The sequence below is a fragment of the Convolutriloba macropyga genome, unplaced genomic scaffold (genome assembly GCF_964194025.1).
Source record: "Convolutriloba macropyga unplaced genomic scaffold, txConMacr16.3 SCAFFOLD_2465, whole genome shotgun sequence".
NCBI lineage: Eukaryota > Metazoa > Xenacoelomorpha > Acoela > Convolutidae > Convolutriloba > Convolutriloba macropyga.
This window is the reverse complement of record NW_027452049.1, coordinates 15,528-34,206: the sequence shown is the minus strand read 5'-3', so window position 1 is coordinate 34,206 and position 18,679 is coordinate 15,528. Positions and strand designations below refer to the sequence as shown.

The 18,679-nt window shown below is 33.3% G+C and overlaps 1 protein-coding gene across 1 annotated transcript; it reads left to right on the top strand.

Annotated features, from left to right (window-relative positions):
• Nucleotides 1-361: 361 nt before the first annotated feature.
• On the top strand, nt 362-16,009 carry LOC142357134 (protocadherin alpha-9-like; the record flags this gene model as incomplete). Its single annotated transcript, XM_075408824.1, has 6 exons — nt 362-472; nt 835-980; nt 4,749-4,851; nt 5,942-6,148; nt 8,222-8,421; nt 15,814-16,009. Coding segments are annotated over 6 exons (935 nt in total), but the record flags the coding sequence as incomplete, so codon positions are not given.
• Between the last annotated feature and the right edge of the window lie 2,670 nt (nt 16,010-18,679).

Sequence of the window (18,679 nt, the reverse complement as noted above, 5' to 3'; positions counted from 1 at the left end):
AGTTTTTATATTTTCATAATTCAATAGAGGAAAATTGAACGGTCAAGCAAAAGTTGAGCATGCCGTTTTGGGTCGATTAACAGTCCAGCGTGGATTTTAAGTGTGGGTCAAGCTAAAAGCCTGTCGTCAAAATATTGCATGTAATAAAGTTCCAGTTGTTCATTTAGGTAGAGCATGCTTCTTTCCAGAGACAATTTGGGCCAAACATGTTCTTTCATGACATTTTTTAGCCGAACACGGTCCTTTCATAAGTCGGGTAGCCTACCTGGGTAGCCCTTAAAATCAACATATACCAGTGTAAAAAGTGTTAAATTATAGATGATCAAGTAGCAAACCCCGCTCATTTATGTTTTTTATGCAGCCTCCGATTGTGAAACTACTCCCAAATATGACCTGGTCGTGATAGCGGTGGACGGGGCAGCTTCAGGCACCCAGCTCACGACTACCACAACTGTTCACGTCGAAATCACAGGTGAGAAAAATTGAGTGGGCGTGAATAATTATATTTCACGGACAGTTAGATTGTACTAGTTTCAATTAACGCAACACCTATTATCATTAATTGCCGCTAAATTGTTTATACTTGGAATGGCAACGGGAACTTACAATAACTTCTTTCTTCTTTGATTTCCACTTATAGGCTAACAATCAGTATTAATTATGTAGAAAACCGATTTTTGACGGATCACCTGTGAAATTTAAAGAAGTGTTTTATTTGGCTCCAGCTCCAGCTGTTAACTGTTACTGTGGGTGCTGAAAACAGAAAATACATAGAGGTTTGGGGGTTTAGCATACCGCTTGTATAACTCTTTTACGTTTGAAATAATTCAACAGGTGTGAACGAGTTCCCACCGCAGTGGGCTGCAGGGTCGACTACCTCTGCGTCATTGAGTGAGAACACTGCAATTGGCACTGTAATCGGCACTATCTCTGCAACTGACCAAGACACCTGCAGCAATCACGGCGACATTGTCTACAAGGTTAGATTGGATCAAGTGTTTCAGGCCAGTTTGTAATTCTACCCCCAGTGTTTTTTGAAGACCCCATTTTAAATATCTTAATATCATGTTTTTTTATATTTTTTATATATGATTTTTTACTCTTCGCCTTTCTATGTAAAAGCAGCTCGTGGACTTGGGATAAAATTTTTATGACCACTAAAGCTGGGAAGCCCGAAACAGAACAGATCCGAAAATGCTGGCCTCAAGGGGTTTAAACGACTCAACTGCAGTGAAAATGGAATAGTATTGGATTATTATAAACAGCATAACTTAACTTTCCAGCTTGAAATGTTTTCAACCATTACACCAACTGGCCTTAAGTTCTCGAACTTCAGTATCTCTTACAACCCGTTCTTTTGCTTTTTTCTAGTGCCTGAAGGATTCCAGGGCCTCTAGCCAAGTTCACCTTAAACAATTAAAGCCTCTTGTCAATCTGTGTCAAACTTGTCTCATACACAATTCACTGTAGACTTTTCTCTTAACTCAATAACAGAAAACGTAATATTATCGTGTTCATACCCACTGTATAGAATTGCCTAACATTATTTGAGGTGTTATTATATTTTCTCCTGGCATAGTTGAAAATGACAACACTGAATGGTTCCTGTGTTAATTCTTCTTGTGCAATAACATAGCCAACCTATGGTTCTCGGTCAGAAAAAGACCAACTGAACCCACAATTTCTGTTGTTTAAGGAACCAGCATTTTTTCAATTATGGCATCTAGCCGTCAAATAACCCACCTTGCTAGGGGAAGAACTATATAACCAAATGCGGCTTTTGTTCAGTCAATTTTGGCCGATCGATATTTTCATCCTAAAGAGTTCTGAGTCCTATCTTTAGAAAGCTCGCACTTTTAAAAGTCCACATTTTTAGTACTTTTGCTCATTTTTTTTGCCAATTTCGCTAAGAAATATGTTAAAAATGCCATTGGTTTCTTTTTTAAAAACAGAACTAAGTTGTTGAAGAATTTTACTCAAAATGTTTGGTAACAATATGGCTAATTGTATCAAAATTCAGCCTTTTTTCCTATCAAATATGCTGTTCGATAACAAATTTTGTATAAATTTGCCGGAAGACTAAATGTAAAAATGTTGACACAATCTTTTCAAACGCATAAAATGGCATTTACTTACGTTTGCGAAGAGAATGCTTACGTTTGCCAAGCTAGTTTAACTTACGTTTGCCAAGAGAATGTCCTTGAAATAATTGTTTGCCACTTTTTTCCAATTTAAATCGATAAATACTAAAATTTCATCAATTGGTTTTGATGTTTTGACCTTTTTTTCAAATTATTTATTTCGGTATTTTGCGAACACTTACCTACTTCTAAAGGACGACAGCAAAATCATGGTCAGTTTTGGTCTTTTTCGGGGTTTCCAAATGTATAAGTCGTCAATATGTCTTTTCTTTGTAAAAAGTTTTTTTCGCTTTTTGTTGTTTTTTAATTGATTAACGGAATGCTAATACAACCGACTGATTTATTTTTTTTTGCTGAGTAACCGACAGATCTACTTCGGTATAAAAGAGGCCTATGAACATATATCAAACATTCACATAGAGCATAAAGTTTTTGTAATCTAAACAATTTGCAAGAATTGTTTTTTTTCGTTTTTGGGTTCTTACTTTTTCTCAAAATTTGTAGCAATTATTTTAGTGCTGTGGTCTTTTTATGCGATTTTGGGCCTGACCAATTTTGTCCTCAAAAGCGGAATGAACAGGTGGCTCCCAGAGGGTATTAGGTGGTCTAAGAGTTTTTGCAGCTCACCGGTCTCGAAGTGTACGATTCGAAGAAACTATTTCGAGACAATTTAAAGATGTGAAGGGTGGTTCCTTGTCTTAAGCGTTTGACCCCCTCTGTCACACCCTTAGTCATCTCTCGTCCACCCTCCCCCAACCCGGCGATTTGGACACCTCTCCTCTAGCTCTGAAGTGCGGGAATCGTTGAGTGAAGAGGTTGTGAGTTTGATCCCGCCACTTTACTAAAGCTAGCCTCAGTAAGCTGTAGCTCGACACTGACAAAGCCAACAACACGCCCGACGTTAGTCAGTTAAGTTCTTGCCCTTAGTTTTTGCCCTAAGACTTTTCATTGCAAAGGACTTGTCCAACATTTGTCCTACGGAGCTAAAAATAAATCTGTTCGAGTTTCTGGTTGAAACTTTTGTTTTCATAATTTTACAAATATTTATTTTCAAAACCCAAAACTTAAATTGTGTCATATTTTTTTGTCTTACTTCTGTCAACCTATGACTCATTTCCAGCAGCAGAGTGGTGCATCCTTTTTCTAGTGGCTTGAAATTTAGAAGTAACATGTTTTCAGAAATGGTTTCTTGGCTTTGAGACTCAGAAATTTGATATTTGCACATTTGTTCATTTTTTTTGTATTTTGTACATTTCTTTTTATTGTCTCAACGAGAGTTTGCGTGAATAGGTGAACACACATCAAAACAACGACGTTCAAACAAGGCTCAATTTAACATATCTAGGGTTTTAGAGAATAGGTTCTGTTTTTAACGGCTTCGACACCGTCATCTCGCAAAATTTGAATGAATTTTTGGTTTTTGAAAATATTTGTTGTTCTCTCTGTTGTGATGTTTCAAAAATGTACAAGCATTTTTGAACATTTTTAAGGGGGTTTAAGTCCATATCAAATTGTTTTCTTGACTTTATTTGACATTGTTTTTTGTAACTTTGTCCGGTTTTTTTTTAAATTTCTGTTGACTTGTAGCGTATGTTCATCAATGACAGTTTGTGTCATTTCTTGGTAAAATGAAATTCAAAATTGTTCGAAAATTGCGGTTTCTTGCTTAAAGAGATGGTTTTCTGGCTCTGATTCCACGAGAGCTTTCAAAAAAAAATTAAACTTTGAAATTTTTTGCCCATATTTGCGTTAGTATTTTTTGGTATTGTCATGTTAGCAAACTAAATACAAGTCCAATTGTTAATAGCTGAGGAATTAGAGGCTTGGACACTTTAGCAAATTTTATTGAGTTTTTCATTGTTTTTGGTATTTGTTTTTTTTATTAGCGCAAGACGTAATCTGGATAGTTAGAGGTAGCAATTGTTTCTTCCGGAGTAAAAAATGAACCTATTTAATGATTTTACTTGATAGCTAATTGTTTTCATTACTTTAATTTTTTTTTGTTCTTAAAAAACGTATCAACTTTTTTAAAATCTTTTCCCTTTGTTGTTTTCTGTCTACTTGTTACTTAGTCACAAGAATTGCAGTTCTCATATCTTGTTTAGTGAACTATAAGTTACTTTGTTCATTTTTGTTTTTATATATTTTTTATGATTGTTTTTTGCTTGTCTTGTCTCGCAGTCTTGTTAATTGCAAATCTCATCGGTCATCTAAAACGATATTGTTTAATCCATTTAATGGTTTGAGTTTAAAGCAATTTTTTTTATTCATGCACAAATTATTTTCGACGTAAATGTTTTTGAAAGTTATGAAAGTTTTCTATCTCCTCCTCTTTGGAACACATTAAAATCGAAAATGTGGATGAGCAGGATCGGATCATTATGTGCGAACGCACATTACCGAGCCTCCTTGTCAATTATATAGGGTTAGTATCTCTTGGGGAAAGAATACAATCCTATATAAAAATTTTCACGCACCCCAATTAAAACCAGCATTATCGAGCGCTTAGCTTCTAAGACGTGGATTTAGAGTTGCTAAGAATTTTCTATGGCGTGCGCCAGACTGCTTCATTTAAAAAGTATAATTCTTTCCTTTTTTCCAAAATAGATCGCGGATCAGAAATCGCAACCAGTCAACCACAACAATTTGTTCGCAATTGACAGGTTCTCGGGAGCAGTCACGGTCGTCAGGAACATTGACAGAGAAACAGGTTCGACTCACAAAACATTTTCTAAAACTTTCCTTCATAGATTACAGGGGTTCGCAAATTGTATTTCGTTGGCAATTATTTTCAGCTTTTCATATTTCGGCATAATTATTAGCAAGTTTTGTCCATAAAAGATACAATGAATTATAAATATGATTTTACTGTTTCTGACGCTGAGCTTTGTTCATATGTATCATTTATGAATGAAACATATCGTCTCAATTCGGACGACGCAGGCAATAATCAGCTCTCAGATAAAACCTCGTTCATAAATTTTATGCTCCGTTGTCTCATAGCGCACTCATTCTTGCCTTTTTCAAATGACTTAGTTTTTCACTCGCTTGCTGCTCACAATTTTTTTCTCTTCATAATGTCTTCGTTTTGCGTCATTTAATCACTGCTTGCTCATTTTTCACAGTGTATGGCTTTGTTTTGTTTTTATCACAGCGTCCTTTTTCCTTCTATCACCTTGTTGGAGCTTTGAACTTTCGATTAGGGAATGATGGATAATCGTCACAAAGTTTTTGGTTGTTTGTGCGACCCAACGTTTATCGCTTTCATCTGCCAATTATGATTAACCGCAAAATACGTGATTTTTTGTCACAGGTATACAGTCCAAAACGCAATTTGCTAACTAATTCGATCATCGCAGAGAACATCACAAATAAAAGTCAACCGCATAACGTACTGAATATATTGAACTCACTTTTGAGATAGATAATGTGAGCAACTAAACATGGTAAAGATTTCGAGAATTCGTAGAATTTAAGACTGCTGAGAACAATATTCGCAGCTCCACAGTTTAGGGGGAAAATAAACTTCTAACTAGTTTTGTTTCCAGAAATGCTTTTCGATTTAAAAAAACTGACCGTATTCATTATATTTACTGCAAGTTTCTCAAGCAACAGTTCTCAAGCAGCGCGCTGGATGATTGCATGGCTGAGCTCTTTAACAAGACATTGAATCTGGGATGTTAACTCACTGGAAAAATCTGGAATGGTAGAAATAAATTAAATCTTTTCAAGGTCTGCTAACTACAAAATCAAATGATATTGAAGTTTATTTTCCAGAAAATACAATTACTTTTTTCCAGTATCGAGTGGAAAGATTCAAATTGACGCATGTGACGAAGAAGGGTCTGGATCTGGAACTGTCATGTGCACATCCAGCGTTCTGGCTGTGGCTGTGACAGATGCAAATGACAATAGACCTCTCTGCACTTCAAGTGGCCTGGGGTTCTCACTCCGAGAGGACTCACCTGTTTATACTACCCTCACTACTCTCAGCCAAATTTGCTCAGGTCTTTTAAAATATTTTCTGGTTTAGCGCCTAAATTAGTTTACAACAGGCCAAATTTAGACAAGTGGCTTAATAGTGCAATTGAGAGAGGGTCGGAATCAACAAAACGAGCGTACTTAATAACTTTACGAATGCTTCACGAATTTGGTTCACGGTGTGTGAAAGGAAGTTCTTGAACAGATCAACTTTTCGTTAGTTAATAATAATCGTCAGAATTATTGAAGATAGTATTGAACTAACATAGCCGGAACGATTCCAAAAACGACTCAAATCCGTCTTTGCCGAAAGACATGACCTTTCTAATAACTAATAATTGTTAGCAGAACTCATTAAAACAGGGAAAACAAAACTTTTATGTCAATTAACAGAAGAAATATTGACACAAAAGCAAATTAACTTAGATAAAAATTATGACATTGCCTTAACTTTTTGGATATATTACAAGTACACGTACAAACTGAAAATTTTGTTTCATGCAACAACTGGCAAATACGTCAAAGCATAGAAAGACATTCCTAGTTCCATCAACACAGGAAAAAATAAACCGAAAAAAAATTAGCCTAAAAAATTAAATTTTTAACCTAACACAATTGCTCAAACGAATCAAAAACTTTGTTTCATCTCATGGAGACTACTAAAGTGCTCAAATAATATTAGGAAAGCCACAATGAGCTGAAAAAAATTTGCTTGGAAAAAAAATGGAAAAAGTAGAAAGAAATAAAATTTCACGGAACAGGAACAAAATTGTGCCAAAATTTTTTAAATGAAGTTGATGAATATATATATATATATATATATATATATATATATATATATATATATATATATATATATATATATATATATATATTTATATTTATATAAAATTTACCTATGAGCTTTATACATCAATCCAAGTACCAACAAATAAACGCTAAGAAATGCACCAAGGAGTCGAAAAACTTCTTCAAAAACTTTCTTCATTTATATAATCTTCGATAACCACTTGAAGGTAAATACGAAATACAATTTGAAAAATAGCGCACGTTAGCAGACAAATTTGCTTGTTAAACAAAATTTTTTCACACCTCAATGTGTCGCTCTCTTTAAAAAAAAACTGCTGGAAAAATCACCAGTCTCTCTCTCTCTCTCGCTCTCTCTCGCTCTCTCTCTCTCTCTCTCTCTCTCTCTCTCTTTCTTTCTTTCTTTTATATCTCCACTCTCTGAATTGTCTGACAGAAACACCTTTCTCAAAATTTTTTCGCCCCATGAGCTTCCGGTCTTCTTGTTTGCTCACTTCAGAAAAAACATGGTCGGAAGAACCTCAGAGATGACTAAATGTTGTCATGCCGAGTACACCATCATTTCAAATATCATATTTCTACTGGCAAAAGACTTCAAATCAAGTCAAGTTTAACAATTTCAAGCCAAACATTGAAAAAAAATCAGCCAGAGGCAAATCAGTCCAGACATTAGGATAATTCATCTAGTTTTTCATATATTACAAGTACTTTCTGTTTTATACGATCAAGATCTTAGAATAGCAAAATTAGGCAAGCCATATTTAGCTCAAATATATGTTTTTTGGAAGAAAGAGAAGAAACAATAAGGTACTCAGAAAAAATTAACAAAAACTTCTCAATCTTTTATCAAATTAATAGAAAAAAGTGCTTAGTGCGAAAAAAGTCAGTATTCTATTTGCATAAATTTTTACTGGGAGCATCAGATACCAATTAACGCAAAAGAACTTTACAATAACTCAAAAACTGCCGAAATTGTCTTAAAATCAGAGAACTAGTTCAAAAACTTTTAGATTAGCGTGAAATTGATGAAGCGTGATGAAGCGGTTTTTTTTACAAATTAATTAGCAATTTTTTCTCCCACCTACATTTCTCTCTCTATTTATTAAAAATGAAAGAACAAAAACTGATTTCTCGCCGCTCTTCAATCTTTTCACCATTAGGACAACTTTTTAAAAAACTTCATTCACTCCATGACCTTCCTTTTCTTGATTGCTCACTTATAAAAGAAACACATATTATATAATATTACGTGTTATTATTTTACTGATACATATTCATGCTTGAAATTTTAGACGCGGACGCTACTGCAGCATTCAACACTATAACATATAGCCTATCTCCCGCCATAACCCCATTTCTGATAGACTCAGGCACTGGTCAACTGTACCTGTCATCAGCTTCTATTCTCAACTATGAAGCCACCACTTCTTACTCCTCAACTGCTTATGCATCAGACGGAGCATCCACATTCAACATCTCAATCTCTATCCAGGTTCAGTACACTTACTTGAAAAGTATCGGCTAGAATGGTAACAAGAAACAACCGGCAAATATTTGAACATTTCAAACAATTTTTAAGAAAAAAAGGAGTTTTTCGGCGTTTATAATGCTGGTCAGTACAATAGATACTTAAGCGACTTGGTTAATAGCGGGACCACATGTATAACGTGAAAATTCAACTCCTATTTCTTCTATTGTTTTATAGTTAACTGCTAAAGATAGGTAAATGCAAATATGATTTCATCAGTTTATGTTAAACAGCATCAAAAATGAACCGAGCATGAAAATACAAAATATATTCCAAAGAGCGAGTTGAATAAGGTTAATGAAGTTCAAGTTGAATTAGTCTAAGTTACTTTTGTACCTTCGATCAAAATTAAGATATGTCAGATAGTGAACTTGGATGTACCTCAAAATCCAATATTTTTGTGAAATGGTGAAATTTTTAAGACTTAACTAAAGAACTTGTCACAAAAAATTAGAAGTTCAGAAATTATTCCCAGAAGTTGAAATTTAAGCAAAAGGGTAACAACACGGGATTATAAATTATCACTGAATTTATATGGGACCAGAATGTGTTGGTAGTAGAGCGTGCTAGCCTATTTTATACCTGCGGACACGTGGTCTCTAGTTTCTTATTGCCTAAAGATTACGACGTTGATATTTGTGTCTACACAGTGGTCTCAGAACCTTGGTATTCGAAAGGCAATGTGGTGTTATCAAGACATAATGGTATTTTCAGTACGAATTAGTGTTCTTACAATGGTAGTCTGCTGTTGTTCTTTAAGTTTCGAAATATTAACAAAAACAATAGTTTCAACGTTCTCTCATTCAGATTGAAAAACATAACGCTTTCTTGAATTTGGAATTGCGTAGTTGAGTATAATGTAAATCATTAATATTTTGTTATATCCTTTTTGCCAATTGGTAAAACAATGTTCTTACGTAGTATTTCAATGGTTCCGTTTGCTTGAATGGTTCCGTTGAAGTTATTGGGTACGCGTGGAACCACAAGGATGATTCGGTCTTGGCTCAATTGGGTCGACAATTGACCCTTTATGTTTCTTTTTATTTTGTGTTCTTCTGTCATATGAAGTCTCACGAGACGCCATGGCCTGCGATGCTTGGCTAATTGAACTAATCCTTTAATAAAAGCTTGTTTGCTTTAAGTTTTCACTTATTACACCTAGGTTTTTTTTCCCCGTTTAAGTGCCACAAATAAATTTTGAATGATATAGCTTTTAGTTACTCTCTAGCTGTTTACGGAATTCTAAACACAATTTTAGGCTATTTATAGTAAAATTAAATCTGACTTATCCCCGAACAAGTTATTTTTATTTAATACGTAGATATATAAATTATGTGCCAATTCCCGTAATGCTACAAAGATTATGCAAAAAGTATGGAATACGCTCAATCAACATTTATTAACAGATATTTTTGAAAATTGCACTTAGACTGCTGTCAGTAAAATTTCGAAACTGTCTCTAAATGTAACCAAATAAATTTCTATATAACTTGTTTCTTTCCCGTTAGTCTTACAAGAATCAGACTGAATAGTTTTGATTTATCGAAAAACACCCGGCAACAATTAAATTGAACACTTTTAAAACACTGTAGTGACTAAACAGGTTTATACGAAGACTCTCAAACGCTTCCCTGTAACCTTGTAAAGTGGTCAAATTTAACAATTGTATGATTCGCCTGCGATCCAACAAGACTGCAAGCATAGACAGTAGAACTCATTTTAAAAACAAGTCGTCTGTTGTTTTTGAAATACTTGTTGTTCCGACCCCACTTGTGGGGGGAGGAACTATATACTCAAATGGTTTTTTTTGTTCAGTCAATTTTGGCTGATCGATATATTCATCGTAGAGAAATGTGAGTGGTATCATTAAAAAGCTCGTCCAGCGTAGAATTCGAAACTAAAAAGATTTTTTTGAATTTCATTTTTTTCGAGGAGTTATCGAGGATTGAATTTTGTGATAACGGGATAATTAGCATCATTTTGCTCACATTCAGTGAAATTTTGGTTCAAATTAAGATCTCCTTTATATAAAAATATTAATTCAAAATTTGATTTCATGCCACAAATACAATCGATTTCGTGTCCCTAATAGACGAAAGGCGATAAAAAAGTCTAGTTATGGTCTCATAGGGAAGTTAACTATCAAAAATTCAAATTGTATTTCCGAGCTCTTTTTTTAAGAAATTTTTCATATCTTTTTTGATTTTTTAAATCACCTATAGACTAGACACTTCTCATACCGAAGTTCCGTTAATGAGAAACTTGATTTACAGTCTAACGAAGCCCAATGAACAAAAAATTCGTTGTCAAGGAAGCGCTCGTGTTTTTTTTTTTGATTCGATTCATAGTTTTCGTAATTTTAAATGAAATTTTGATTTTCTTTTTGAGGTTTTCCTAAATTTTTGGAGTCCTATGGCAAAAAAAATTTGATATTACGTGCAATAAGTTTCCTAATGAGCAGTAATTGAACCTATCTAGAGCTTTGAGTGGGTAGCCAACAGCTGTCAAAACTTTAAAAGTGATTTTTCGAGAATAATTTTTAACATTAACCGATCCTAAACTTCTTTTCGTGAACAGTAAGTCAGTCTCAGTAATGACAAGACCCCCTTCCCTTCTACTGCAAACAAAATTATTCTGGTTAGTGGTTCTACCTTCTAACTATTTGTTATATGACTTCAATGCCACAATATTTTAAAATTTAAAAAATTTGGATTTTTTTTATTATTGGTCGCTCTTGAAATCTTATCAAATTATCCTGATACTGATTTTTCCCATTGGCTTAGAGATAATTTGCAATAGATCATGGTTAAAGTCCTCAGAGAAAAGCTTATGGTTTAAATGGCTTCGACACTTTCTTCTCGCTCTTTTATTGAATTTTTGCTTTTGCCTGTATTTGTTGTTGTTTTCATAGTCATAAGACTTATTGCAAGGTCATATTGACAAACTATGCAAGACAAATATCCCTGGACTTCAAACAAGGCACAGCTGAGCGTATTTATTGACTTCCGTTCAAAGCTATTGAATTTAATGGCTGTTAAGGTTATAAAAAAGATTTTTCGAGAAATTTTTTTTAACATTAACCGATCCTAAACTCATTTTCGTGATTATGAGCTGTAAATCAACCTCAGTAGTGACAAGAACCCTTTCCGTTCTACTGAAGCCAAAATATATCTGGTTAGCGGTTCTATGTTCTAACTATTTGTAATATGAGTTCAATGCCACAAGACTTAAAAATTAAAAAAAATAGATATTTTCTTATTATTGTTTCCTTTTGAAATCTTTTCACATTATCCTGATACTGATACCTCTCATATGCTTATAGTAGATGTCAAATGGATCATGGTTAAAGTTTTCAGAGGAAAGCTTATGGCTTAAATTGCTTCGAGACTTTCTTCTCGCACTTTTCTATTGAAATTTTGGTTTTGCCCGTATTTGTTGCTGCTTCCATAGCCATAAGACGTATTGTGATGTCTTATTGATCACCTATGTACGACAAAAATTTTTTTCTAATCGAAGAATAACTGAGCGTATTTATTGACTTTTGTTCAAAGCTATTGAACTTAATAGCTGTTAAGACTTTATAATTGATTTTTTTGATGTAAATTTTTTTTAACATTAACCGATCCTAAACTTGTTTTCGTGAACTGTAAGTTAGTCTCAGTAAAGACTGAACCCCTTACTTTCTACGTGAACCAAATTAATCTATTTAGCGGTTTCATCTGCTTACTTTTGGTGTTATGACTTCGATGCACGAGTTTCCCTTACTTTTTTTTTAATTTTTGGATTTTTTTCCTTATAATTTTGGTTCCTTTTGGAATTTTATCACATTATCCTATTATTGATTGTTGCATTGGCATAAAGAAGACGTTAAGTTGATCATACATATAGTATTCAGAGAAAAATTTATGCTTTGAATGGCTTCGACACTTTCTTCCCTCTCTTTTATTGAATTTTTGCTTTTGCCTGTATTTGTTGTTGTTTTCATAGTCATAAGACTTATTGCAAGGTCATATTGACAAACTATGCAAGACAAATATCCCTGGACTTCAAAAAAGGCACAGCTGAGCGTATTTATTGACTTCCGTTCAAAGCTATTGAATTTAATGGCTGTTAAGATTATAAAAAAAGATTTTTCGAGAAATTTTTTTTAACATTTACCGATCCTAAACTCATTTTCGTGACTATGAGCTGTAAATCAACCTCAGTAGTGACAAGAACCCTTTCCGTTCTACTGAAGCCAAAATATATCTGGTTAGCGGTTCTATGTTCTAACTATTTGTAATATGAGTTCAATGCCACAAGACTTAAAAATTAAAAAAAATAGATATTTTCTTATTATTGTTTCCTTTTGAAATCTTTTCACATTATCCTGATACTGATACCTCTCATATGCTTATAGTAGATGTCAAATGGATCATGGTTAAAGTTTTCAGAGGAAAGCTTATGGCTTAAATTGCTTCGAGACTTTCTTCTCGCACTTTTCTATTGAAATTTTGGTTTTGCCCGTATTTGTTGCTGCTTCCATAGCCATAAGACGTATTGTGATGTCTTATTGATCACCTATATACGACAAAAATTTTTTTCTAATCGAAGAATAATTGAGCGTATTTATTGACTTTTGTTCAAAGCTATTGAACTTAATAGCTGTTAAGACTTTATAATTGATTTTTTTGATGTAAATTTTTTTTAACATTAACCGATCCTAAACTTGTTTTCGTGAACTGTAAGTTAGTCTCAGTAAAGACTGAACCCCCTACTTTCTACGTGAACCAAATTAATCTATTTAGCGGTTTCATTTGCTTACTTTTGGTGTTATGACTTCGATGCACGAGTTTCCCTTACTTTTTTTTTAATTTTTGGATTTTTTTCCTTATAATTTTGGTTCCTTTCGGAATTTTATCACATTATCCTATTATTGATTGTTGCATTGGCATAAAGAAGACGTTAAGTTGATCATACATATAGTATTCAGAGAAAAACTTATGCTTTGAATGGCTTCGACACTTTCTTCTCGCACTTTTCTACTTAATTTTTGGTTTTTGCCACATTTGTTGGTTTTCGTAGTCAATGTTTTATTTCATTATCTTTTTTATGACCTATGAATGACAACAATCCATTTTGTCTCCTTGAGGCATATTTTTTTAGCGTATTTTTTGCTTCCGTTGAAAGCCATTGAATTTAATTAGGTTGATAATACGGGTTTTCTCAAAAATTTCGTGGTTTTAATGTATTTGTTCTTGTTTGTTGATTCATTGGTGTCAAATCGTTAAACAAGAGTATCCCGTTGCTGTTAAAAATTTAGTTGAAAGTAGAAAAATGTTTACTGAAAAATTTATTTCTTAATAGCTTCGAAAATCTTCTCGCTCATTTTTTTTTGAGTTTGCTCTTTTTGCCTGTGTTTTTTATTCTTTATTCAGTCGTAAAGTGTTGACCAGTGTCATAAGCTTGTAATTAAGGATCAAATGAAATTTGGTAACCGAAGCAGTTACATTACAGCGAATAGCTTTGAAATTTATAATATTATACATATTTAAGATTTTTCAGTATTTTTCATTTTTTTTTAATTTTTGTGGTTCTTTTCGTCAACTGGTAACTTTTGTCATCGTTGAGAGGTCCCATACGATTACTTGTTTTTAAAGAAAAAATTAATATGATTACCAATACTATTACGTAATTGATGTGTTGTTTGTTGGACAATATGCGTTTTCATAAAAGGTTTTGTGAGTAGTGTATTTGTGTTTTTCTTCTCTTCCATTAGCACAATCGCGTAATAACTGATCCAAAACATTTTCAAATATGGCCCAATTGGACTTATTTATTCATTTAGTATATTTTTTAGCAGAATTGGTATAACTAGAAATTGGAATAGAAGTACATAATTTTCAGACATTAGCTAATTATTTTAATGGCACCAGTAATTTGTGTTTTTGAAATGTTTGTTAACTGCTCTCCGTATTTTTTTTTAGTTTTTCTGATTCTTTATCCATTGCGATGGCTTAGTCTAACTAAAGTTACCTCCTACTGGGTTCATTGTGACTTTTTAGTAAATTTATCGAGAATTATTTGATTAAAAGCTAATGATTTTTAAGACTTTTGAAAATATTTGGTTTGAAAAATGTTAATTGATTTTTGCATATCGCCTCTTTATTTCTTCTGTTTGTCGACTTGTTACCTTGTCTTATTAAGGAAAAATACTATTTGCAGCGTAGTTAGGAAAAACTAATTTTGTGTAGTTAGGGTTTTATCTGATTGTAATTTGACGTTGATACTAGGTGCTTTTATTTTTAAATTTTGAGTTTATGCCATGCAATTTTTGTTTTTGCTTTTTTGTTGTTGTTGTTGTTTTTTCTCGTAGTCTTTTTAATGGCATTGTCCTTGTAATGAGGCATGGCATTACTTAATCGATTATTAGTTTGGTTGTGTAACGATTTTTTTAAAACTCAAACATCTATTTTTGTTTATCTCTTTGCCAAAAATTTAAGTCAAAAGACAGTTAAGTCAAAAATGTAGATCAGCGCGGGTCGGAACATCATGTGCAAAAGCACATTAACGAGCCTCCTTGTTGGTTATTGCTGCTTATTTAGCAGATGAATGAGCGAGCATATGCATTGGCTGAAATTTCTTGTATGTTTCTGATGCTTCAGAACAACAGTTTTATCAATAAGAATTGGTCTTAGTAAATAACGTTTTAGTCAATAAAAGTAAAAATGTGGTAATTAAACTCGTGAAGGCTAAGCTACAAACATGGAGATATTGTTGCGGACTACTTCTCGCTCATTTTTTTAATTGCCACTTGTGTAATTGAGATCAGATTTTCTTTACTTTTTTGCGCGCTTTTTTTACGAAGCCTATCTAATTTAAAGTCAATTGGCTGCTTGCTGTTTTTTTATGTTCACTCGGTTCATCTTCTCTTAACATATCATTTTTTAGTGTTGTGTAGGTTCATTACGAGTCAGTGCCCCTCAAACTTTTATTAATATTGCGCTAATTTGTTGTATTTGACGACAAAGGACCAATACACTGTATAATTATCAACTGTTTTATAGTTGTTCTTTAGTCACAATATCCTATACTAGATAAATCACATTGTTTAATCACATTACTGCTTTGTGACCCGCGTTATTGAAGGTTCTACTCGGCCTTCGTCTTCGCTTCAATCCACAAATTACTCGAAACGCCAAAATCAGTAATCTAATAAATAATTGAAGCGCGCATTTTGCGAGTTGTAAAATGACGAGAGTTGATGACTTTTAAAGCTCTGTCACTGCAGAATATTGGCATTTTTAGAGAGTTATCCCTAGAGTGCCTGGTAACGTAAATACTATCTTGAATAATGCGTGTTTTTATTTAATTCAGGTGATAAATGTGAACGAGTTTGCACCCACTGCTCAGCCAACAGGTGCCCTGACACCTGCCAGCCCAATCAGTGTGGCAGAGAACACAGCAACTGGCAGTTCAGTCGTTCAACTCAACTACAAAGATGACGACGGTGGAGTAGACGGTAAGAAAAGCAGGACCTGTTGAATGACAAGTTAAAGTAAATCTCTGATATGACCACCAGACCAAATGCGTACTCCCACCTCTAATGTCGTGAGGAAATATTGATGCAGAAATACAAAAATAACGTTGAAACTTAATACTTTGTTGGTTTCATGCCACTAAAAACCAGTAATTTGTATCAGAAGAGAGACTTTTTTAATCAAAAACCCCGGCTGAACACCATAAAAGGAACTTATCAACTCTAAAACGACAAAATTTTTTGAGTTTGGCTCATAGACATTCCAAAAGGCCGTTTGCACTTCAGGAACTGCGTTTCTGTGCCTGAAAGGTTGAGATTAGGAAGTTCACATTTATGCTCCCGTACTTACCATAAAACGCCATAAAAATGTTTATGGACGTTTTATAGTTACCAATTTCCCGTAAAAAATGTTGTTTTAGAATTTCTCAAGATGCTTTCGGTTTTTCGCCAAATCAGTTGAATAAGACTGTCTTGGACATAACCAATGTCAAAAGCCTAAATTTCGATCTTTTAGCTATTTAAGAACAAATAAAGGCAAGAATGAGAAACTTGGAAAAAACATTGGATTAATATAACTTATCAGCAAATTCACCCAAGGTTACCATACTTACAAGACTACAGAAACTTACGGACTCTGTTTTATCAGAATTTTCTATCAGCATTATGCTCTATATTTTTCACAAAAGGATTCCTTTATCCTTAATTCTATAACAAATAATATGTTTTGCTTTTTCTCAAGTATACCAATATGTGGTGGGTTTTCCCAATATATTTTGGGTTTTGTTTGGGTTAATTTTATGTGTACAAAATTAGCTGTTGCTGCATCAATACTAAATTGAGATTTAGTGGAGTTGTAATTAAATATTCAGTCTAATTGTTCCGACCCCACTTGTGGGGGGGAGGAACTATATACTCAAATGGGTTTTTTTTTTGTTCCGTGAATTTTGGCCGATCGATATATTCGTCGTAGAGAAATGTGAGTGGTATCATTAAAAAGCTGGTCCAGCGTAGAATTCAAAATTAAAAAGATTTTTTTGAATTTCGTTTCTTTCGAGGAGTTATCGAGGATTGTGTGAAGTTTTGTGTGAACACGTGATATTTGTTCACTTTTAGTGCAATTTTTCTACAAATTAAAACTCTTTTTATAAAAATAGTATTTCAAAATTAAATTTCACGCAAAAAAATGGTCCAATTTTGTGTTCCTAATAGACTAAAGTCGATAAAAAAAGGCTAGTTCTGGTCTCATAGGGAAGTTCACTATCAAAAAAAATTCGAACTCTATTTGAGAGCCCTTTTTTAAAAAACTTTTCTCTTTTTTTGCTTTTTTTAAGTCACCTAGAGACAAGTCACTTTTTATATCGACGTTCTATTAATGAAAAACCTCCTTTACAGTCAAATGAAGCCCAATGAACAAAAAACGTTGTTTTCAAGGAATTGCTCACGTTTTTTTTGGCTTCGATTCTGAGTTTTCGTAATTTTGAATGAAACTTTGAATTTCTTTTTGAAGTTTTACTAATGTTTTTGGAGTCATTGGCTAAGAGTGCAATATCTTCAATAATGAGCTTTAAGTGAACATATCTGAGTCACTGAGGGGGCAGCTAATGGCTGTTAAGACTTAAAAAATAATTTTTCGAATTTTTTTGAATATTAAAGAATCATAAACTTATTATTGTGAATTGTAAGTCAGTCCCGGGATGACAGCACCCTCTTCCTTCTGCAACCAAATAGAATCTGGTTAGCGGTTTTATCTTCTATCTATTGGTTATATGACTTCAATGACACAAGATTTCAATTCTTTAAAATTTTTTTTGGATATTTTTGTATTATTGGTTACTTTGGAACTCTTTATCACATTATCAAAACATTATACACATTACCAAAAAACAACTGTAATCCAATTGGCTTAGAGAGAACGTTCAGTGGATCACAGAGAAAGTTTTCAGAGAATAGCTAATGGTTTAATTGTCTTCGACACTTTCTTCTCGCACTTTTCTACTGAATTTTGGTTTTTGCCTGTTTTTGTTACTGTTTTCAGTCATAAAACTTATTGTGATGTCTTTTTAACTATCTATGCATGAACAACATCGTTTTTCTCCCTAAAGGTTATATCTGAGCTTATTTATTTACTTCCGTTGAAAGCTATTGAATTTAATGGCTGTTAAAAAAAATTTTTTCGAAAATTTTTTGAACAATAAATCCTAAATATTTCGTGAACTGTTAGTCAGTGTCAGTATTGACAGGACCCACTTGCTTTCTACTGCAACAAAAAAAATTTTGTTCAGCTGTTTTATCTTCTAACTATTGGTTATATGACTTCAAAGACACAAGATTTAATTTTTTTTTTAAATTTTTTTGGATATTTTTGTATTATTGGTTGCTTTTGAAATCTTATCACATTGTCCAAGTATTGACAGCTCCGCTCCCATTAGCTTGAAAACGATGTTCCGTGGATGACCAATAAAAATTTTATAGAAAAATTTATGGTTTAAATGGCTTCGACACGTTCTTCTTGCACTTTTCTACTGAATTTTTGGTTTTCTCCTGTTTTTTTGTTGTTTTAATAGTCATTAGACTTACTGTGATCTCAAAATGAATACCTATGCATGACAAACATTGATGTATTCCCACCAGGGCATCTTTGAGCAATTTTATTGACTTCCGTTGAGAGCTATTGAATTTAATGTCTGTTAAAATAAAAATCAT